Source organism: Cyprinus carpio, chromosome A14 (assembly GCF_018340385.1).
Source record: "Cyprinus carpio isolate SPL01 chromosome A14, ASM1834038v1, whole genome shotgun sequence".
In the NCBI taxonomy this organism is placed as follows: Eukaryota; Metazoa; Chordata; class Actinopteri; order Cypriniformes; family Cyprinidae; genus Cyprinus; species Cyprinus carpio.
In genome coordinates this window covers 26,974,523-26,998,450 of record NC_056585.1, presented here as the reverse complement: position 1 = coordinate 26,998,450, position 23,928 = coordinate 26,974,523, and the positions used below count along the sequence as shown (strand labels likewise).

The 23,928-nt window shown below is 37.7% G+C and overlaps 1 protein-coding gene across 4 annotated transcripts in view; it reads left to right on the top strand.

The window, feature by feature from the left end:
• The window catches only part of LOC109054353 (ecto-NOX disulfide-thiol exchanger 2-like), a 217,260-nt gene that overhangs the window by 136,175 nt on the left and 57,157 nt on the right, over positions 1 to 23,928 (top strand). For all 4 annotated transcript variants that reach the window (XM_042770421.1, XM_042770420.1, XM_042770422.1 and 1 more), the window contains 2 exons: positions 420 to 551; positions 19,316 to 19,471. In XM_042770421.1, the coding sequence (XP_042626355.1) occupies positions 420 to 551; positions 19,316 to 19,471 (288 nt within the window). The remainder of the gene's footprint in view (positions 1 to 419; positions 552 to 19,315; positions 19,472 to 23,928) is intronic.

The following is a 23,928-nucleotide window of genomic DNA, read 5'->3' as shown; positions in this document are numbered from 1 at the left end:
TTTCTTAAGCAGCAAATCAGCATATAAGAATGATTTCTGAAGGATCATGTGACACAGAAGACTGGAGTAATAATGATGCTGAAAATTCAGCTTTAACATCACAGGAATAAATTATATTTTAACATATATTCAAATGTTCTTTTAAATTATAATAATATTTCAAAATATGACTGTTTTTAGCTCAGTCTTGGTAAGCATAAGAGATTTTTTTCAAGAACATCAAAATATTTCACTGTCCCCAAACCTTTTAACAAACTATTGATCTTAGACTCTTCATATTAAAAATTTGGTCATAAATGTGGACTAAATGGGTTTATTGAGTAACAAATTCATCACTGAGATCTCCGGTCACACAAATTCCAGACCGAGGCAAACACTTTTAAATATAAACACAGATTATGTTTTTCTCTCTCTTTCAGAGGGGCTCAGGAATATTGCCATGGACTCCAACTCTTTAGCCATGCCCATGTCGGACCCTAATGCTTGGGCGACTGCCATGAACAACCTCGGGATGGCCCCCATGAGCATGACTGGACAACCTATCATGTCAGGTAAGCTACAAGCTATCAACTCAGTGTGTGTGTGTGTGTGTGTGTGTGTGTGTGTGTGTGTGTGTGTGTGAAGTGTAGCCTAGCACTTCTAACTATTGATTTTGGATGTTGTGAAAACATAAGCTAGTGGCATACTTTTTTTCCTGGTAGACTTCCACTCTTTGGAGAGATGTATCTGTGGAAAAGTCTGTTCTTATTAGTTTTAGATGGATTAAGTTTAGAATATTATTCCAGTCATTTTCTGCCAAAGTATTTATTATATATTTTATATTATATTTTAATATTATTTTTATACTATTGTAGTATTTATTGATGATTTGAATTACCTTCTATTTTTATATTTTCAGTTTTATTTTATTTTAATTTTAGGAATTTTGTCAAATGCATTTGTCATTATTATTATTATTATTATTATTATATTACTAATATTTTATTATTATTTTTTATACTGCTGTAGTATTTATTGATAATTTGAATTACATTTTATTTTTATATTTTCAGTTTTATTTTCTTTAAATTTTAGGAATGTTGTCAATGCATTTGTCATTATTATTATTATTATTATTAGCTTTAATTAATACTTCTACTTAGCTTTATTTTTTTTTATTTAGTTTTAGTTAGACTTATTACATTTAGTTGCCAACTCAACATTTCTAATTTTCATTTCAAGTGTTTGTTTTTTTTTATTATTATTTTTACATTTACATTTAATCATTTAGCAGACGCTTTTATCCAAAGCAACTTACAAATGAGAACAATAGAAGCAATCAGACCAGCGAGAGAACAACAACAGTATACAAGTGCCATGACAAGTCTCAGTTAGTCTAGCACAGAACACTTAGCTATGTTTTTTTTTTTTCTTGTTTCCAAGAATAGAATAGAACAGAAAAGGTAAGTGCTAGTATTAGTTGGTCAAGTGCTGGCGAAAAGCCTTTAGATGTTTTTTGAAGATGAGTAAAGACTCAGCTCAGCTCAGAGGTCATTCCACCAGCTGGGCACAGTCCAGGAAAAGGTCCGTGAGATTGATTTTGAACCTCTTTGGGATTGGCACCACAAGGCGCCGTTCACTTGCAGAATGCAAGCTTCTGGAGGGCACATAAGTTTGAACTAGTGAGTTTAGGTATATTGGTGCCGCGCCAGTGGTCTTCTTGTAGGCAAGCATCGGTACCTTGAACTTGATGCGAGCGGCTACTGGTAACCAGTGTAACCTTATTTTTTGGCTCATTGAAGACAACTCTCGCTGCTGCATTCTGGATCAGTTTTTATCTTATATTTATATTTGATCTCATTTCTTTATGTCAGTTAACAAAATAGTTTTTAATATGTTTAGTGTTTGTTAACAACTCTGGCCTGTACTGCCATGGAAACTGCAGCGTCATTATTTGAAACAGCTAACACTTTGTTTCACACGCTCTGTTATTTTGCTGTCAAATTTCAGATGTACTCACCCCATAATTATCATATAAAGATAGAACTGTGGACTGGTTGTGTCTAAATCCTGTGTAAATGACCTGTTTTTGGATCAAATAAGCTGTAGTGTGGACCAGCCTCCAAAAGATGTATGTATGTTTGTTGGTCTCCCTCCCTGCGCTGCAGTATTACCCGGAGACTGAGGCTGATGCATCCTGTGGGCCAGAAGCAGAGCGCTCGACTGAGTCAGCAAGAGTGTGAAAGTACCAGTGTGAAAACTTCAAACACATTCCCACAGTGCCGTCAGAGTGGCCAATTAGTTTCAGGGCTTTTTCATCTCATTGGTTAGTCGGCAGCACAATGTGAAGGAACGGCTGTGTGACGCTGGGAGCCGAGGCTGTGTAATGCCAGCTGGATGGAGCCGCAGAACATCTCTGCTGGTGCGCATGAGTCACTTAAAACTACACATCCACAGCGCACATTTCAGAATCCATTTCTTATTTGCACTGCATCGTTTATTAGTGACTGCAAAAGGTGAGCGATCCAAAATGCCATTGAAGCGTCGATTTAATTTCAAAGAGATTAGAATGAAATGCAACTGCAAGACGGATGGATTTTCATTATGCTGAAATGAAAACACTAGAGGGTCATCCGGCAAGCAGCAAACATCTCATTTTTGTTATTTCTCCAACATCATTCAAAATGATGGGCTGCATTTATCAGTAAACACATTGGGTGCAGTTTATACGGGCATGTGTCTTTTTTCTTCTCAGGTTTTAGAGTCGATTCTCTGTGGAGTTTCGTAAATCACCTCCTTCGTCTTATTTAAAGTCACATTTGCAGCAGCGCAGTCGCAGATATATATGCGCAAGTGTGGCTCGCTATAGGCGCATGTTTCAAATGAAGTGGGCCGTGGGGATGCCCTAGCCACCTACACTAATTTCCTATCAAATTTCATTTGCACTGTTTACGCGGCCGCCACATGAACATCTCAAGCTCCCATTTGCGAGATCACCGCCCGAGAGCAAATTATGGAGTTTGCCTAGCGGTTTATAGACTGGCATTCGGAGGAGAGAAATGCTGATGGCAGTTTTATGTCAGAAAGACTATGGAGCCTTGATCTGTGAGCCATGCAATGAGCTAAAATGAAATGGCTCTTAGTGCTGTTAATGTGTCCTGGCTCCCCCAGTACTGTGGGTCTTTTATTCTAATCAGTCCCGCCGCCGGGATTTCTGGGAGCCTTTTTGCCTCCTCTTGCTTCCTGCCTGGCGGAGACTCAAAGACTACAGATGAAGGCCTTGAATCAGGGTGTCACAGCGGGTCACTTCTGCCACATGCGTATAGATATTTCTCGACTTTCCTTGTCTCGATTTCTTTCCTTGATTGTCATAGGCTGCTTAGCAGGAGGCAGTATAAAGTACACAGCCTTTGATCTGAGCTTTCTGCTGACCCGTCCTTTCCACCGTGCTGCGGGGAGAACTGGGCCTGCTCGATGTTGTTATGACCCGCTCTGTTCAGTCGGCATTGGCTCAGGCTGTATTTTGATTGGAGGTGGAGGGAAGAGGCAGTACTGTCTGCCTCGAGTCGTACCTCATTAATCACACAGAGGGAGCAGCTGTTGCCTCCAACATCCTAACAGTCTCCCAAACTAAACTCTCCACAAACTCCATTCTGTTCTTGTACTTTGCGGCCTCAGCAAGTTGTGTGGAGTTATACGTTTATGAATATGACACTGAGTAATCCGTTTAGCCAACCGTCTAATAAATTCCGCCTCCATTACGCACAGATGATGTCATGATCAACAGAGAGATGAAGTGCGGCTCTTTTAAAATTCAGAGTGGAAACTTTTATTGAGCAACTGCAAGGATTGTGTAATTATAGCTAAAGAAATTATACCTTCCATTGAAGGTATTTAGATTTTTTTTTTTTCTGGTAAATTAAAAATTCTTACTTTTTTCAGTAATTTCAACCAAACAGCAACTGATGCCAGTTAACATCGGTTCATCAATATTTTTAAACAGTAAACATGATAAAATAGTAAATATGACTCTAGTCAGCAATATTTACCTACATTTAGTTTCATAAAATATTATATTAGAAAATAAAGAACGATTCAATGACTCATTAAGCCTGGCAGTTTTAATTTCATATTTAAAAAACACATTTTATTTTTTTAAATAATTTCCAAAATCATTATCCAAAATTTTATTTTTAATATAAATGCATTTATGCCAACTCTGCATAAAACAGTTATAAATCTAAGTGCCACTTCAGATGCCTCTTCTGTGCCGCTTTTGCAGTGCAAAAATTGCTTTTGTTTCATTTGACTTATAACAATCCTATAATTTGTGAACTAACAAACCACAGAGAATATGAAGAGCTTTGTGAATCCACAACAGGCCTAAACTAGCTATAGTAAAAAAAAAAAAAAAAAAAAAGAATACAAAAAAAAATTGAGATACCATTTTTTTTTTTTTTTTTTTTTTTTTTTGTCAGTATCACACACCCCTAGTGAATATTCAGTATATCACTCAGCTCTTGTAACTACAGTGTATTTTAGACAAGTACACAGTACTGTGTGTTTTTACTTGGTTTCAGTCTGGCTTGCACTTCACTCTGATTAATTATTCAGAATCTCTGACCTGCTGTTCTTGAGCAGAGGAATAGCAGCTTCAGTCCTCTCATGCCGCAGACAGCTTTAGCACTCCGCACCATATTGAGCTGCACGGTTTTGGATTGTGGCATTGGGGATGTTGGTTTTCCTAGCTGGCTGGGCTCTCGTGAGCCATAAGAAGGGGTTTCATAAATCCTAGCGATGTCGTTGGATTGTGTAATGTTAAATTTAATTTAAGAATGAAATGTAACCTACTTATTTCTGTTGACTCTCCATTCACAGGAATATACAGTAGTATGCATACTCTCACTTCTTAACTTAGCTCACTTTAGCTCACTTCCCTAGTATTAAATAGACTCCTGTGTCTTTGTAAATATTTTCCTCCACATCCACTGTTATTCTAGAGTTTATTATTTAGAATTTACCCCTCTTTCTACCCTCCAAAGCAGGTTTCTCAGCTTCTGCTGTTGAGCAGATCTCACCTCATGGGGACCTGTGGGCTTAGTCAAGTGTAGCAGCTCTTGACTCTTCATTCTTCAATATAAATAAGACTTCTGCTATGAATGCATCAAAGAGATATGTGTTATTGCTCTTTGGGGGGGTCCACAGGCCTTAACCGCAGCATATTTTTATGCCACTTTACATTTCTGCTCTCTTTAGGCAGGGAATGTGGGAACATTATACTCGCGCAGCTCCGCGGGAATCATGGAGAGCTCGTATTATGATCAATGTCATCAGCTCGTAGCTATTGGAAGACTCCAGTTCACACTGCCTCTTTGATGGTCGTGATTTAAAGACAAGACATTTTTCCTCCAATTTCTGGAAACAGATCTCCTAGTATCTAACTGTCTGTCTGTCTGTCTGTCTGTCTTGGTATCCGTGATCTATCTATGTAGTCTGTCCGTCTGTCTGTCCTATCTATCATCTATCTATTATCTATTTATCTGTCTGTCTGTCTGTCTGTCTGGCAGTCAAATCTATCTATCTTCTATCTGAATCTATCTATCTATCTATCTGTCTATCTATCTATCTGTCTCTGTCTATTTATCTATCTATCTATCTATCTATCTATCTGTCTCTGTCTGTCTGTCTGTCTGTCTGTCTGTCTGTCATCTATCTATCTATCTATCTATATCTATCTATCTATTATCTGTCTGTCTGTCTGTCTGTCTGTCTCTATCTATCTATCCAGCATCTATCTATCTGTCTGTGTGTCTGTCTCTGTCTGTCTTTCTATCCATCTATCTATCTATCTATCTATCTATCTGTGTGTCTGTCTCTGTCTGTCTTTCTATCTATCTATCCATCTATCTATCTATCTATCTGTTTTTGTTTTTGTTTTAGCTGTCTGTCTGTCTGTCTGTCTGTCTGTCTGTCTATCTATGTATCTGTCTGTCTGTCTGTCAGTATGTCTATCTATGTATCTGTCTGTCTGTCTATCTACCTGTCTATCTATCTATCTATTTGTCTGTCTGTCTGTCTGTCTGTCTATCTATTATCTATCTATCTATCTGTCTGTCTATCTGTCTCTGTCTGTTGTCTGTCTGTCTGTGTGTGTGTGGTCTGTCTGTCTGTCTGTCTGTCTGTCTATCTATCTATCTGTCCTTATCTATGTATGTCTATCTGTCTGTCTGTGTCTGTATCTCTGTCTGTCTGTCTCCGTCTATGTCATGTATCTGTCTATCTATCTATCTGTCTGTCTATTTGTCTGTCTGTCTGTCTGTCTGTCTGTCTGTCTGTCTGTCTGTCTGTCTGTCTGTCGGTTCTGTCTATCTATCTATCTATATCTATCTATCATCTATCTATCTGTCTGTCTGTCTGTCTGTCTGTCTTTGTATCTGTCTGTCTGTCTATGTCTGTCTGTCTATCCATCTATCTATCAGTCTCCGTCTGTCTATCTATCTATCTATCTATCTATCTGTCTGTCTGTTGTCTGTCTGTCTCATCTGTCTGTCTGTCTGTCTGTCTGTCCTATCTATCTGTCTCTATCTATCTATCTGTCTGTCTGTCTGTCTGTCTGTCTGTCTGTCTGTCTATCTATCCATGTATCTGTCTCTGTCTGTCTGTCTGTCTGTCAGTCAGTCTGTCTAACTAGCTATCAGAGTAATTTCTCTGTCTATCTGAACAAATGAGTGTCTGTCCGTCTTTTCACTGGACACGTAAGAATCTGTTGTATGTTCTTGAATCATAATTATTTGCAAAATCAATTAATCTTTTACTAAAATAAAAGAACCGAGACTGTATTCTTTCCCATTTTTTAGTTCATTATTTCCCTATTTTTTAATGTTTTTTGGTTTGTTGTTTATAATAGATTATGTTAGTGCTTTTTTTTTTTTTTTTATGTTGTGTTGCAGAGCCCATATTGAGAATCAACTGCTTGCTTCTTGTGAAGTAAATGTTATTTGCATCATGCTTCAGCTGTATGAATTTTAAGCCTGGAAACCATGCTTTAGACATTGCTCACTGATCTTGACCTGTCAATTTATGAACTCTTTGATATGCCACCCTCAGCTCCTGTTTCAAATGTATCAGTCAATAACCAGCAGCCTGCAGTAGTCATGAGGGAATCAATGTCCTTTGCTGCTGATATGTGAGGAGTATTTTTCAATGTCTGAACAGAAGGCATCTGAAATTATTTACTGTCAGAGGTTTTAGATTTGGCATATACCAGTAATTCAGTCTCTAATATAGTTATAACCAAAAGTACTTGATATAGCAGAACATTTACAGTTAATCCTGGAACCCTTTATCCATATTTAGCTTTTGTCTTGCAGCTCATTCTCACTCCTTCTGATACTAATACAGCTCTTTCCAGAGTTTTAATGTAACATTTTATCAGGTATTCAGTTTAACACAGGTCTTGACACTGGGCATTGTTTGACTCTATTTACCAAATCTCACCATTGTACTAGTGAACTTCTGGTAAAAAATATAGTGAATGCATTGTGTTTGTACGTGTGGAGCTGCTCTATTCACATCTGGTGTTGTTTGGAAACAGCTGTGTGGCTGTTAAATCCCTTCCCAATCTCAGTAAAATGAGGAAAATGATGGTTATACAGGCCAAAATCTCATCTGTCAGTGCAAATCTTTGCACAGCTCGGGCTCTGTACTCTGGTTTAGTGGGGTAAAGTGATTTCCGGCCCCCAGAATTCCTGCCAGTGTCAGGGGTGAATTGCAGTGTGAAACTGCAGATCTTCAGTTGCAGATTTCCCACAGAGACACGCTGACTTATTTCGCTGGGAGATGGTTTGCATGCCTCATTTGAGAATAGCCAACATGCCTCACGGGGTCTAACTGTGTCATTCTTCAGCGGTGCTTCTGAGGGGGGCGTTTGCGGAGGAAGGCGGAGAGCACGGCAGCGGTCGCCAGCAGCTCTCCGCTGTTAAATGCCAGGCTGATTTTCCTGACTCTCTTGCTCTTTTGATTGATGGCTGCCTTTTAATGCAGCTGCCCAAAGCAAATCTAGGTTTTAGAAGCATTGCATATTATTAGTGGAATATCCAGCACACATTCCAGTACAGCATCAATATTTAAAGTGTTCAAAGTAATCCCACAATAAATAATTGAAAAGCTGTTCTTGCGTTTTGCCATAAATTTTATTGGTTGTTTTTCTGTTTCTCTTGCATAATTTGAGAAGATGTCACTGTTAGATATACAGCAGAATTTCAGAACACTTAATACTACTACACAGGTTGTTCCAAACCTGTATGACTTTCTTCTGTGGAACACAAAAGAACATATATATTGAAAATCTTCTTGAAAATCCATTCATGCTGAAAGTGAAAATGATGTGTGCAGGTGTGCCGGTGTTCTGTAATACAGTAATGAACATGCACAGGATTGTTATTGTGGGCTTTTCAAAATGCTGTAAATAATTCTAGGCATTTTATTATCTGAATTGTTTAGATTTTTATAATGCACCATAGCTTCTTTTCCATCAAGTGGTTCAAATTTATAACATTCCACTGCGTTATGGACTGTGAAAGCAAATTTACTCTCTGACAGTAGGTGGCGCTTATAGAAAAACAAAAACAGCCTTGTTTACCCGGTACATAAAATGCTGTGCAGATTTGTGTTTCTGACAACCACTTGTTGTGGAGAAGTTTTCAAATTGCCATTCAGCATTTTGTATTCACTATTACTTTATCAAACAACTACAAATACTTAAATAATGATTATTATTTTTAGACATTTCACATTTTTCATGCATTTGTACATTTTAATCTGGATTAAAACATGCCTTCTCTGAAAATAAATCTAGATATTGTTTGAAAATATTCTGATTATTTATTATAATTGTTCATAGTTGTGCTCTCTTTCCCCGGTGTTCCTTAGTTCCATGTGTACTTATATTGCTTTTTTTGTTGCTTTGTTGATTAAATGATTAAGGAATTGGTAATTGGTAATTAGCAGAGACCCTTAGTTACTGTTGCTACGTCCCACAAGGCGTGGCGCTCTTTTGCCACACATCATGTTCTCACACAGTAAAAATACATCGCGGAGCAAAGAGAACACTGACAACGCTCTGACAGACAAGACAGAGCAGGTTACTTTAGGTATGAAACAAAGTCTCAGCTTTCAGATGTTGTCATTTTTAAGAAATTCAAACAATTAACACCCTTGTGTTGCTCTTTAATGTGTGGTGACAGAACACTGTAGCGCCTCAGTTCAAGCGGCACACAAACCTCTTCCTCTGTTCAAGTTATAACACTAAATAAACATTAATGAACATCAGAAGCTATCTTATTTCAACCACGGAAAGACGTCAATACATGCCATTTTTCAAGTTTAATTCCACCGAAGTTGATCTACTCTCCTGTCTGGTTTGTTTGTCGGACAAAATGGCAGATTCTGATTGGTCAGATCGCATGTCAGTCAAACTCCCGGTAAAGGGTCAGTTATTGTGATATGAAAATTTGATATCACATGACTAGGTTTGGGACTCGTTAGAAATTTTCTGGTTCCAGTTCCGATTCCGGTTCCATTAAAATCATTAAACAACTATTAAAGAAATAGTGGTAAGGAAAAATGCACAATACTCAACTACTCAATGCTCAATACTGTTTATTACTTACTGTCAACTTAATTTAAAGGTTGGCAATGTCAAAATTCACCATATATTACAGAATACAAATTTTCCGGTTCCAATTCCGGTTCCATTTAAATTAACTATTATTATGTTTTTTACTATTTTACCTTCATTGAATGTAGTGTTGCTGGAAGGTAGTATAAAGTTGAATAATGCTAGTCCATCAGTCAGCATGTGCTTCAAAATGTATGTTTTTTACACTATCAAAAACATTTTGCTTTTCAAGCAGGAATAAGCTGGTTGGCCAAATAGTCCCTTGAGGGCTAAGACACTTGTTCATTTCCCTAAATAAACTGTTATACTTATAACCATGTATACACACACTCCATAAAGCCCCTATTTTACAAATAATAATGCAGTCAGGAGATGGTGTGATGCAGTGAGTGGTTTCCACATTTTTAAACATTTAAAATGCATGAAAATAAATATTTTCTATCACTTTGTTTATCACTCTTGAGATGACCTGTACACTAAATAATCTAACCCTCATACTTATATAACAATATCAGTCTATTTATTTAGTGGTCCAAGTTGAAGTCAGTATGTATATTAATGACAATATGGGACAAATATAATGTAATTTAGTGGCGACAGGTGCTGCGTGCTGCCGGTACATGTACAGTCAGACAAAACGACGTGCACAGTTATCAAAGGCGCGAGTGTGTGTACAGTCGTGGGAAAAATGTTTTTTAGGTAGTTAGTGTGTTTACGGTGGTGGTATGTGGTGTTCTGTTTGTTGGAAACAATGTGCTCAGTAATTGTAGAGGGAGGGTGGTGTTTCTGTTATTTGGTTTTGTTTTCGGAACCGAAAATTAGAAATTGCTTACAGCTCCGGTTCTTTTCAAAAAACAGAACCGGTTCTGAATAAGAACCAGTTCTCGGTTCCCAACCCTACACATGACTGACATCGTTTCTTCATTTGTAAAAGCAGGGAGAGGTGGTCATTTATTAATGCGTTCTTGGTTGTAATGATTTCTGAATGAAACACGTTTGCAGCTTGGTTTTAATAAGCGATATGGGTGGACAGAGGAGGAAGCTAGTGTTGTAAATGAGAGTGTGTTGACACAGTACTCCAAACTCTTTTATTTCCCATGATTTGTCCCCCTTTAGTCGAGCTTATCTATTTAAAGGGTACGGTATATCTTCTCATTTAAGAGACTGCTCAGAGTCTGTAAAGTTGTTGGTTTTCTTCTGGAGTAGCTGTTAACAGAGCTCAGACAAGAAAACATGGGTGTACTTTCCACATCTATTATTCCTCAGGCTTGAGAAAATCCTTCCTGGGCTTTGCTCTGAGAACAAATGTAAATAATCTGTGTTAAGCTTTACTGCCCTGGGATATTCCCCTGCCTTCCTCAATCTACACGATCCTGAGGATCCAGCGGTGGAAAAACAAAGTGGATTTGATCAATCTACATTTGATTATACTAGGTCAGGTTCTAAACAAATGTATTGTTTTATTTATCTGGAGAGGCCGTTTGTTTGTGAGGATCATCTGTCTTATAGGTGGCCATGAATAAATACATTTTCCAGCTCTAATTCTTTAACAGGCTGCTTCTCCTGGAGAAAACAGGCATTGCAATTTCTCAGCCTGCTTAATGTGCTGTGTGCCAGCCAAGAGCAGGTTCCATAATTCATCAGTCCAGCGCCTATTACCTCAGTGCCAGAGCACGAGCAGACCTGCACCTGCTGCCGTGAGGCACAGTAAAGGCCTCAACAGAGGGCCACGTCCATCCCGCCCAACACAGAACCACCACACATTACTCTTAAACTGCTAAGAGAGATGGGCTAGCGGCCTGATTCACACTACAGATTTAAAGGTGAAGGTTTTTAATGTCAAAAACATTCTCTTAACCCAGTTTATTGTTCATTGACTATTATTAGTATGCCATTCATGGGTGTATCAAACATTGAGTCTTCCAGGCTGCATCGAAACATTTAGCGTGTTCCGCTCAGATCCGTTTTAACGTTGTGTACAGGGAAGATGCTGCCACAAATCTCTGAAACTGAATTTGTGGGAGGCTGTATGATGTCAGATTGGCCTTGCTGTGTTTCAGAAATCCAACCCCAAACTCTATGGCTTCCTGTACTTACTTTTGGTCGAAGGCAGATTTCCACTGCATGTGGCATCTGGCAGTGCAGCCAAGCAGCTTTATTTTTGTCTCTTCCATAGAGGACACATTGCTGCAACAGTCCTGATCCTCACCTTGACATGATCTTCTGCTGCACTCATGGATCTGTACTCTTTTTCGAGAGCTTCCTTCCTGACTTTTCATGTAGGGCAGAGTCTCTTTTGGATGGGCATTTGACACAGGCTGAGGCAAGTCTTACAAGACTTACTAGAGGATGTTCTGTCCTAGATAGATTGCCAGTGGTTTGAAATGTTCTGTATTCATAGACGGTATTTCAGACTGTGGAGTGATTGACTACAAAAGTCTTTGAAATGTCTGCCTGGACTGTTGAGCTTTTTTGATATTTCCACACAACTCAAGTTTCTCTCTAACAGGGCTGTAATCTGGTTTGGAGCACCTGATTCTAATTTTAGATTTCGCAGAGATAAAAGTAGCGGTTTAGATTTTCCACATGTTGACGTCATATCTCCTTTGATTTGGGTTCAGATGAGGGAGTTGGGTTTTTTATACACTTCTCTCTTCATTTGTTAACATGATGATCTGGTTTCCTTTCGTCTAACCCTTTTAGAGTGTATGAATTCTGTTTCTCACTACTCCTCCTCACATCCTTCTCATTCTTTCCATATTTTTTATCTGGTTAGCATGGCCCATCAGCCCCTGATTTTAGATGTCATAGAACTTCTTTCTTCAGTGACGATTAAAATATATACACAACCATTCAGAACTTTGGGGTGTGTAAGATTCTTGAATGTTTTGAAAGGGTCCCCTATGTAGAGCATGGCTGCATTTATTTGATCAAAAATACAGTAAAATATTGAATTATTGAGCCCTACAAGGCTGCATTTATTTGATTGAAAATACAGTAAAATATTAAATTATTAAGCCATACAAGGCTGCATTTATTTGATCAAAAATACAATAATATTGAATATTGCTATTTATAAAAACTGTTGTTGTTGTTTTTATATTTGTTTGTTTTTTATATAGAAATTATTCTTGTGATGTAAAGCTGAATTTTCAGCATCATTACTCCAGGCTTCTGCGTCACGTGATCCTTCAGAAATCATTCTAATATGCTGATTTGCTGATCAAGAAACATTTCTGATTATTATCATTATTGTGCTTCATACATTTTTTTTGGGGGGGGGGGGGGGGGGGGGGTTTAATTCATCCTTGGGGGGGGGGTCGTATGACATTTCAAGTTTTTCTTTGTCTTTGGAGTGTTACAAGCTCTTGGTGCATAAAGAAGATCTGTAAAGTTGCAAAGACTAAAGTCTCAAATTTTGCATAATGCCACCCAAATGTTCAAGCAAAGAACACATAACCGTTGATTCTCGTTGTTGCCGCTGACTCCATGTCGTGGAGACGCTGTTTCGTTGTGAAAATACTTTGTTTGGTCTTCCAAAAGTTGTATTGTTAAGTTGTATTTACAACACTGTTCCAGAACAGTTCAACCCAAATATTCAAGTGTGTGCAGCACATTTTATGGAGGACTGTTTCCTGATCCTGGGAGAGAAGACTACAGTGCCGGCTGTTCTGACTCTCAGTCTGTAAGTACGTTTGCATATGTAAAGGATTTGTCACTGATGATTCAAACGCGAGTTTTGAGCAGTGTGCAGCGGTTTTCAATTCCAGTCCTCACGCCCCCATGCTCTGCACATTTTGTATGTTTCTCTTATGGCTTCAGACGTTTGTTCTGTTCGAACGTAAGTGCCCTGCGAAGTGGACATCATAGGATATTCCGCCATGATTCCAGTTCGAAGTGAACGTATATGTTCCATTCAGAGTGCATTGAAGTGTGCGAGAATTTAAATTGTATTTATTTACAGAGGTATATGATGTCACACTTGTCCGTGTGTGAAGACGTTGCACAGCGCAAATCCGTGAATGAATGTTCCGAAGTGAGGTAAACTTCAACAGATTTCCCCTGCTCAGGGTGTAGGGAGCAATGAACACTGTGTAGGGACCATGTCAATGGGAACACAGTTCATGCACAGAGCTCACATCTAACGAGCTGATGATCTGAATCAGGTGTGTTAACAAAGAGGGACATGCAAAATATGCAGAGCTGGGGGCACAAGGACTGGAATTGAGAACTGCTGGTGTAGAGTAGAGCTTGTTTGTCGTTTCTCCAATCACAAATGCAGACATGGTTTACACGGCAAGATGCTCCAATCAAATCTAATATAAAATCCCCACAGTCAACAAAGTCATTGTTTTTTGTCTTATAATCCATAATTATGTCCCCACTGGATGCCAACAAATGCGTAGCACACCTCGCTACAAATGCGTAATTTGTAATGGATTTGATTGTTTTTGTCTTGTCACGCCGGTGTTCACATAAACACATTTCATTACACCAAATACACAAAATAATGTTCTTTTTAACATGATATGACCCCTTTATTTACAAAAATTAAAAGATTAAATGTATATATATTTTTATAATGTTGTTTTATTTTTTATTTATATTTTTTTTAAGTTGTTTGTTTGTTGGTTTGATTGGTAATTTTTATTTTTAATTAAAAATACAAGTATAACAATACTTATTGCTTTTGCAAAAGTATTTTAAAATATGGGCCAGCAGAACAAACCCTTATTATCGAGCCTGTTTGAGAACCTGATGATTTACTTATTTCTTATTCCTTAGATTATAATGTTTTCCTCCACACAGTAGAAATAAAGGAATCATAGGCTGAGAATGATGCAAGTCTTTCTCAGCAGTGCGTTCAAAACCTTGAGCTGTACCTCTTCTGTATCCTCATTTTATCTCCATTGCTTGGTCACACTGGACATGCAACTTCACAAGGATTTGCCTCTGGTTGTTTTCTATGTGGAATCGAAAGGTGCAACTTTGAAAGTTTTTCACAGTCTGCTGTGTTCCTTTGGCTGTGATTAATATTTCCCTTTCAAAACCATATCCTTTGAAAAATCCTTTTTTTACCCTTCAGATTTTAATGGCATATGATTATAAGGGGTTTTCCTGTTCATCCACACGCATGAACTTTGTTGATCATACTGTATAACTGCAATTAATGCATTTGATTGTTAAATATGTTTACATAAAATATGAGTTATTGATCATCCAAGCATCCTGAGTCTTTTAAATTCAGCACAGAATTCTCTATGTTTAATTGCTGTAAATAAAACCAACTCAGTATAATTAAGACCTTATATATTTATAGAGCTGGTTAAAATATTCAGACTGAGCAGACCACTGCTGAGCGAGAATGTTTCTAATGAGTATATTTGTTTCCTGCTTTTTCACAGATATTGTTTTCGTTTGATTAGACTCTTTTAATGATTTAACTCATATCTTGTAATATCTGAAATCAAACAAGGCCTGTTTTCAAAATATATGAGAACAACAGTTCTAATAAAAATGAAGTTGACTTTCTTGTTCCTAATAGATTATTTAAAGGAATAGTAAAAATTAAATAAAATAAAATTAGTTGAAAATGTACTCTTCCTCAGGCCATCCATGATGTAGATGAGTTTGTATCTTCATCAGATTTGGAGAAATGTAGCATTGCATCACTTATCAATGGATGCTCTGCAGTGAATGGGTGCCGTCAGAATGAGAGTCCAGACAGCTGATAAAAACATCCCAATAATCCACAAGTAATCCACACCACTCCAGTCCATCAGTTAACATGTGTGTTTGTAATAAAGAAATTCATCATTAGGATGTTTTTTTTTAACTTCCAACCATTGTTTCTGAGTGGATTTTGATGTGAGAGGACAGCAGCGGATGGACTATTTCACTGGAGGAATTGTTATTATGGAATATGGCCTGGTATTTTAGCCAGACGTGATGGAATAAAGTTGAAGCAACCACAAACACGCAGCTTTTCGATCAACAAGCCGTTCAATTATGGACTGGACTGGAGTTAAGTACTTGTGGATTATTGTGATGTTTTTATCAGCAGTTTGGACTCTCATTCTGACGGCACCCATTCACTGCAGAGCATCCATTGATGAGCAAGTAATGCAATGCTACATTTCTCCAAATCTGTTACGATTAAGAAGGGGTTTACATGACATAGTTTATAACGTAAACCGTTCATTTACACAACAATGAGGGCTTGAAAATGCTAGTTAATGACAGTTAATGTCTCATAATGTATAAACTACAAAAATGCTAATTAGTGAAAACGGTGACATTATGCACATGCCTATTACATGTTAAGTCTATAAGAATGCATATGTGCGCAGACGTGTAGTGTTTCTTTACAAAGTGACATCTAAAAAACTCATCTACATCTTGGATGGCCTGAGAGTGAGTACATTTGCAGCAAATTTTCATTTTGGGTGAACTATTCTTTTACAAATCTCTGACATTTCTGTCAATATAACAGTTACATTTACTAAAACAAAACCGTGATCATATATAATTTAATTTGCTTGCAGGCAGGCTACAGTTTTGCATTGTGTGAAAAATTGGCCTTGCAGGAAAAGCCCTAATTATGTGGTTCTGATTTAGACCTGCTGTCCAGGAATACACAGCAGGAGCCATGGCATCCATACCACTGTGGACCATCTTATCTTCTGCCTCCATTAGTGGCTGAGAGACAGAAATATCAATACTAACAGAGTCATTAAGGCAGGCGATGTGGCGGTCAGCTCCTCTGTCTGTACATGCTGCACTTCCTGTCCTGCTTCTGTTAATGCTTCTCCTAGAGAGGCTGTGCTCCGGCCCTGTCACCCTCACAGTTCAGACACATCTGCCAGTTCAGAGTTTTTCCTCACGCCCCACCATCCTGTGGGACAGCATCATGTCCAGCAGCTCTTACAGACCATCATGAAAGCATTCATGTTTGCAAATTTGATTTTCCTATGTCAATTAGCATCTGCTACTATCCTCTAATAGATTTTCTTAACACTAAATTAAGCTGCCTGATGTAATAGAGTTGGCCTCAAGTGTTGGGTCATATGAAAGCATTTTATAGATGAGATCACAGAGCTCTAGACTAACATTTGAGAGCATTGGCTCCAGTGCCACTAAACTCTACAGATGGTGGTGCCAGAAGCAGATTCGGTGGCACTGGGGGTTGGGGGGTATTAAAATAAAGATAATTTAATCATAAAATTACTATTTTGTTTACATAACGAAGTGCATTTACTAATGATATTACAGGTTTATTTCTTGGTAATGCACATTCGAAGGTAAAGTCATTTGGTCAAAAGCATACAAAATTTACTAAAATTAACAACAGTAACGTGCAAAATGTTTAGATGAAAAATTGGTATATTCTACTCCTTTAAATGTACCATTATTCTTCTATAGTATTACTGAACTGACTGACAACTTAAGTAATTATAAAAAGAGCGCTCTTTCCTTTTTTTGTGTGTGACTCAGTTGCAAATTGAAGAAAAGTTTGTTTTTCAAGGAACTTTAATGCATTAAATTTGATTTATTGATGATTTTATATTTTATAATAGTTATTTTTATAATTTCAAAACATAAAGCAAAAAGTAGAAATGAATGACTAATAAGGTAATAAGTGCTCCATCTACTGGTTATAGTGGTAATTTGATGTCTTTTTTAATTTTAAATAAGTGTTTGTTTACCTATAAGTATATTTTAGTCATCCCATTAAAAATAACATTTAAATTGGATCATTTTTAGTGCTTCAAAGTGTTGGAAATAGTTGTGTGAAATGCTTGAAAGTCATTAAAAAGTGTTTGAATTTCTCTCTCAAAAGGTTGTAGAAACCCTGAAATGAATAATGTAATAACATTCGACTCTTTCCGCCACAAAACCATGGTTATAGTTAGCGTCACTACTTCTGTTTTTTTTTTTTTTTTTTTTTTTTTTTTCAGAGCTGTTTGATTGATCTCAATAGATCTCACAGCATCCTTATTCATTCTGCGGCAAATTCAAACGCTTCTCACTGGATCCTGCAGCGCTGTGTGGTAACAGTTTCGCCAGATCAACATTGGTTCCCAAGTAAACTTTTTCTGAGCTCAGACCAGTTTGTTTGCGCTGCGCTCAATTAATGGTCCGAGCTGATATACGAGTAGAGGATTTTGTTACGCTTTTGTTTCGTTTGCCGTTTGATGTTTCTCACATGCGACAGAAATGGCAGCGCTTATGTGTTGAGCAACGGGGTGGTCGCACCAGTATGACTGCTCATAATATTTAGTCGCACCGGCAGAAAAAATGGTAGCAAAATGCGATTATTTGGTCGCAGCCTGGAGTCCTGGATCAGTGGATTCTGGGCTTAGGTTTCTAGATTTCTCTGTCCTTTTATCATGTTTCAGAATATGGAAGGTTTTTTCCCCTTGTTTTCTTTTCAGGCATGTTTTTTTAAAAATCATGTTAAAAAACATGCTAGCAACATGCTAATCAGAGTGTTTAAGCTGTCTGTCACTAGCAAAGCTTAATGACTACCCTAGAACAACATGTTAAGTCATCCTAGCAACATACTAAAACATGTTAGCAATGTACTATTCATGTTATCAACAACATACTAGCAACAGACTAATCATGTCAACAACATACTAATCAGGTTACAAAACATGCTAGCAACATGTTAACATGTTAATCATGCTAGCAAAATGATAATCATGCTAGAAACATGCTAGCAACAGTAATCATGTTGGCAACAATCATTCTAGAAACATGTTAACAACATGCTGGCAACATGCTAAGCATACTAGTAACATACTAATCATGCTAGAAACATGTGAGCATCATGTTAACAGTATGTAAATATTCTTAAAACAAGCTTGCAACATGTTAAAAACATACTAATCATGTTAGCAACATACAACATGCTTATCAAGATGATAATCTAAACTTTCAAGTTTTTTACAGTTGCTTCAAACATTCAGGCTAGGCTTTCTCAAGCCAACTTTAAAGTTTGTTCACTAACTTTACTCATCTAGTTTATTTTATTTTATAATATTAAATATTTATTTTATTATTTGTATATGGAGATATTAGGCTTTGAATATGAACCCTGAAATGTGTTCTTGCATTATTTACTTACAGTATGGTGTGTTTATTTACAGTGTGATTTACATTTCATAGATCTTTACTCTCAGAACTTTTTTGCTATTTTTTCCCCAATGCCAGAGGCAGAGCTTGTTTATATTATGTAGCTGCAAATAAGGGAAATATTTGAAGTGTGTGAGTTGAGTGCACTAAGTAAGGTTAGACAGACGTATAAACTCTCCACAGGTGCAGGAGAGGCAGCAGAGAGCGAGGCCTTCGTCATTTCCATTTCAAAGAGCTCCTCGCTGTCATGCAGCTGTAGTCTAAACCAATACCTGTAAATGAAAGCCAGTGTTCACTTTTTTTGCCCACAGATGGACCGCTTGCACATAGTAACACGCCAAAGCAAACAGCTGGGGGAATGAGTCATTAAAAACCTATTCATTTCGGAAAGCCTTTTAAATATGTATTAGACTTATTTGTTTATTTATCTTTGAGGCAGAGAGTTTAGCTCCAGCATGTAGACTAAAGCGGCTTCTATTCACTCAGTCCTTTGTGATGTCCTCTCTTCTGTTTTTACAGATTTTGACCCCAGCCTCGGCATGATGACTGGAATTGCTCCAATGAACCCCATGATGCCCGGCCTTGGGATTGTGCCCCCGCCGGTTTCGCAAGACATGCCCATCGTGAAGGAAATCATCCACTGCAAGAGCTGCACGCTTTTTCCGCCCAACCCCAGTGAGCATCTCTCTTTCTCTCTCTGCTGCGTTCCAAAACCTAATGAGCTGACTCCACAGGCAGCATTTGAAGTCAAGTCAAATCTGCTTTATTGTCAATTCTTCCACATGTACAGTACATACATACAGAGAATTGAAATTGCGTTACTCTCAGACTCTTGGTGCATACAGATAACACTAACAGTAGAAGATTAAATACAGATATAAGAGTTCAGTGGTGCATTGGGAAAAAGAGGGACGGGGGGGCAAGGTCGGGAGGGAGTTCAGCTTCCTGACAGCCTGATGAATGAAGCTATCCTTCAGTCTGCTGGTCCTGGCCTGGAGACTCCGCAGTCTCCTCCCTGATGGCAGCAGACTGAAGAAGCTGTGTGACTGGTGAGTGGGATCACCTGCGATGCAGAGGGCTTTACGGGTGAGACAGGTTCCATAAATGTCCTGAGAGACACCAACGATCTTCTCAGCTGCTCTCACTATGCGTTGAAGAGTCTTCCGGCAGGACGCGCTGCAGGCGCCATACCACACAGTAATGCAGCTCGTCAGAATGCTCTCTCAGAATGCAAATGAGACCCACCACAGTCATGTCATCCACAAACTTAATAAAGAGGTTAGAGCTGTGTGACGGTGTGCAGTCGTGGGTCAGCAGAGTAAAGAGAAGGGGGCTCAGCACACATCCTTGGGGGGCCCCATTGTTCAGTGTGATGGTGCTGGATGTGTTGCTGCCGACCCGTACTGCCTGAGGTCTTCCAGTCAGAAAGTCTAACAGCCAGTTACACAGCGAAGTGTTGAGCCCCAGCTGGACCAGTTTGTTAATGAGCTGTTGAGGGATGATTGTGTTGAATGCTGAACTGAAGTCTATGAGCAGCATTCTGACGTATGAGTCTTTTTTCTCTAGATGTGTGAGTGCTGAGTGGGGGGTAATGGCGATGGCATCATCGGTCGAGCGGTTGGACCGGTATGCAAACTAGAAGGGGTCCATAAATCCTTTACTGAGAAGACCATCTCAGAATATATTGCAACAACCTCAGTTATACTGATTATGAATAACTTTTATGCAATAATGCAATGTTGAAAATGATCATTACAGATTAGTAGAGTGTTGGGTTTAGGGTTAGTAGAATAAGTTGTCATGTATGTGCAAAGTTGATGGACCATCAAAATAGAGTGTTAGCAGATATTAAGTGGACAGTCTACTAATACTCCACTGACTACTAGTAGATTAGTATAGTTAATATAATGTCCAAAGAGGACTATCAAAATAAAATGTTACCGAATATGGCATAATAGGATGCTTTCTGTGTAACCTTGTAAAAAAGAAGTGTGCTTAATTGTACTGAATGTGCACTTGTAGCACTTGTTGATGATATTTATAAAAGCATCTTCTGTTAGCATTTTTTACACACAAATTGTGTTGCTCCATCAGTAAAAAAAAATATTTTTCTCAATGAAAACCCTTGTGAATTAGAAGAATGCTTAATTGTTTAAATGTGCATTTGTTTTGTTTATTATATTTTATTTTAAAATGTAATTTAATTTAATATATTGTATTGTGTAAGTTAAGTTAAGTTAAATTGAATACACTTTCATGAAGATGTTTCTTAACACCCTTAAGTACACTTTTACACACTTAAGTATAATTAACACACACACACACACACACAAGTGCACTTTGTAATAATGTGAAACGAAAAGTTTTACTTTAAAGTACCTTTTAAATCATTGTTTTAATAATCTGTTGTTTTTCCAGAATTTCAGTTGTTGTAGAACACACTAAACACATGTAAAATACTTTAATTTTATTATTATTATGAGTGAGTAATTGCAAATATATGTAAAGACATACAAGTTTCAATAGAAATTAAAGTGTATTTTAGCTTATAAGATCTAAGTACATTTGGAAGTACACTTTAACCACATTTCAAAGACAATGGAAGTAATTATGCAGTTACATATAAAGATGTACTCGAGTCCTACTAAAGTGGGTCAAAAAAGCACTCTCAACTTCATTTCATTTTAATTACATTAATTTCATTGTAATTAACATGCATTTAAGTGTCTGAAAACATTTAATTCAGTTTTCCCTTTAGATGTATTTTTTTTAAGGATGGTATTTTATTTTTTAGTAAGTATTCTTTTTAAAATTATGCTAAAGTGTACTTCTTTTTCACGAGGGTTTTTTTCAGAATTCGGTTAGGATGGTTAGGAAGCCGCCTTAGAAGTCAACCCACCCATGTAGGCCGTAGGCAGCAAGGCAGCTCACTAGGTTTGAGTCAAGTCAAGTCAAGTCAAGTCATCTTTATTTATATAGCGCTTTAAACAAAAAAGATTGCGTCAAAGCAACTGAACAACATTAATTAGGAAAACAGTGTGTCAATAATGCAAAATGACAGTTAAAGGCAGTTCATCATTGAATTCAGTGATGTCATCATGCAGCTCAGTTCAGTTTAAATAGTATCTGTGCAATAATTTGCAATCAAGTCAACGATATCACTGTAAATGAAGTGTCCCCGACTAAGCAAGCCAGAGGCGACAGCGGCAAGGAACCAAAACTCCATCGGTGACAGAATGGAGAAAAAAACCTTGGGAGAAACCAGGCTCACAGATCGTACATCCCACTCCATATAACATGCATGCAATGATAAGCAGTATTTGTAATCCTCATGCATTTTAAATGATATTATTGATATGATCTGAAATGCTGACCTAAAGAAAAGTCTGATATAGCCATGAGCTACTATGCAGCCCGTATATGATTTAATATTATAATTCTATAAATATTTCGATCTCCGCAGCCTAGCAGCGCATGTCACCTTGATGAGATGCAGATACGATTTTAAAAGCCAGCTGCCAATCAAAGCGTCAGACTGACGCTTGATAGAAAGGCTGTGTTTTTATTTGAGAGAGGAGCGGTCATGCATTCTTTCATATTTACCCTTATATCCCCTCATTCCACCAGCTGAATAAGCTCATCTGAATTCGTCTCCTGTCACAGAGAGAGAGGTCAAGCTGAAGAATGAAACAGGAGGGGGCTGTCCGGGGGGACGGGGGTAAACTCTGACTGTAATTGGACAGTTGACCTCTAAGGAGACTGAGGTATTCTGGCATGTAAAATATGCCACACAGCAAGAGGAGGGTCAGAGGAGACCATGATTACCTGAGAGAGTCAGTATCCTTCAAACAGCTGAGCTTTCTGCCTGCCGATCACGTACTGCGTGCACATCTGTAATCACAGGCTAGGCGCTCCCATAATGCTATGGTCAGCCTCACCCGCAAAGTGTCCTAACCCTCCTGCCTAAAAGAGAGTGACGGACTGACACACCTGCTCCGCGCGCTGTAATACGCAAACAAACGATGTGAGACGTTGATCGATGCCAAAGCGGGAAGTACGAGAGGAGAATTTAAAAGCCAACGAAGCAATCCTCACCTGGCCTCAATTGAAACAACAATTACCAATGAAAGCAACTTTAAGAAAGTTTGCAAAAGGACAAAGACTGAACAACAAATAGAGGCTTTGTTATAAAACCAAGTAAATGCCTAGGGAGGCAGCGTTTTAAGATATGTGCTGTCTCCAAAATTAAGGGTGCATCACATGTTTCCTTTGTGGTCGAGATAAAGGAAACCCTAGAATGCATTGTGATAGGCTCAGATAATATTTGGCCTGAATAAAATATTGTGCTGTTGGCAACATGCTAATGCCAGAATCAAGTCAAGTTTTTTTTTTTTATTTATGTGGAGTAATAATTGGGTGCTTATGACAGGGGTCTTCAAACCATTTTTTGGAATCAAAAATATGATGATTTCCTTGCAGAACCTCCTTAAATATACAGTATGAACATAAAATCTTTTTTTTTTTCTTTTTTTTTTCTAAAAAGATCCATTTGCAATGTGAACAAAAATATATCATGTGTAACATATTATCTGTAAAATATTTACTTTCTATTAAGTTTCTATTTTTTTTTCTCTATATACTCAAACATTCAAAAAAATTTATATATATACATATATAGGATTAAAAATACAGTAAAAACAGTAAAATTGCAAAAAAGTATTACTGTTCAAAATAATCTATTTGACTTTCTTTAAAACATATTATTTATTCCTGTGATGCAAAGCTGAATTTTCAGCATCATAATTCCAGTCTTCAGCGTCACATGATGCTTTAGGAAACACCGCTGAATTTCAGTTGAGTGGTGATAGAATGTACCAAAACAGAATAGAATTACAGAGAAAACAGAATAAAATACTAAAATAATGGCAAAACTACTCAAAGTTATATTAACCCTACCTCGTGATGTTTATGCAGATTGAAACTAGTTTGAGTTTGTAAGAGTTTGTTGTGGTGTTTGTTGTTACTTCTAATTTGGCTAAACTGGACAGAACTGTGGCTATGTTTCAAGAGCAATCTTTTGTGTGTGTAATGTTGTGAAGCCTGAGTTCAGTTTTCACTTTTGTGTTTCTCTC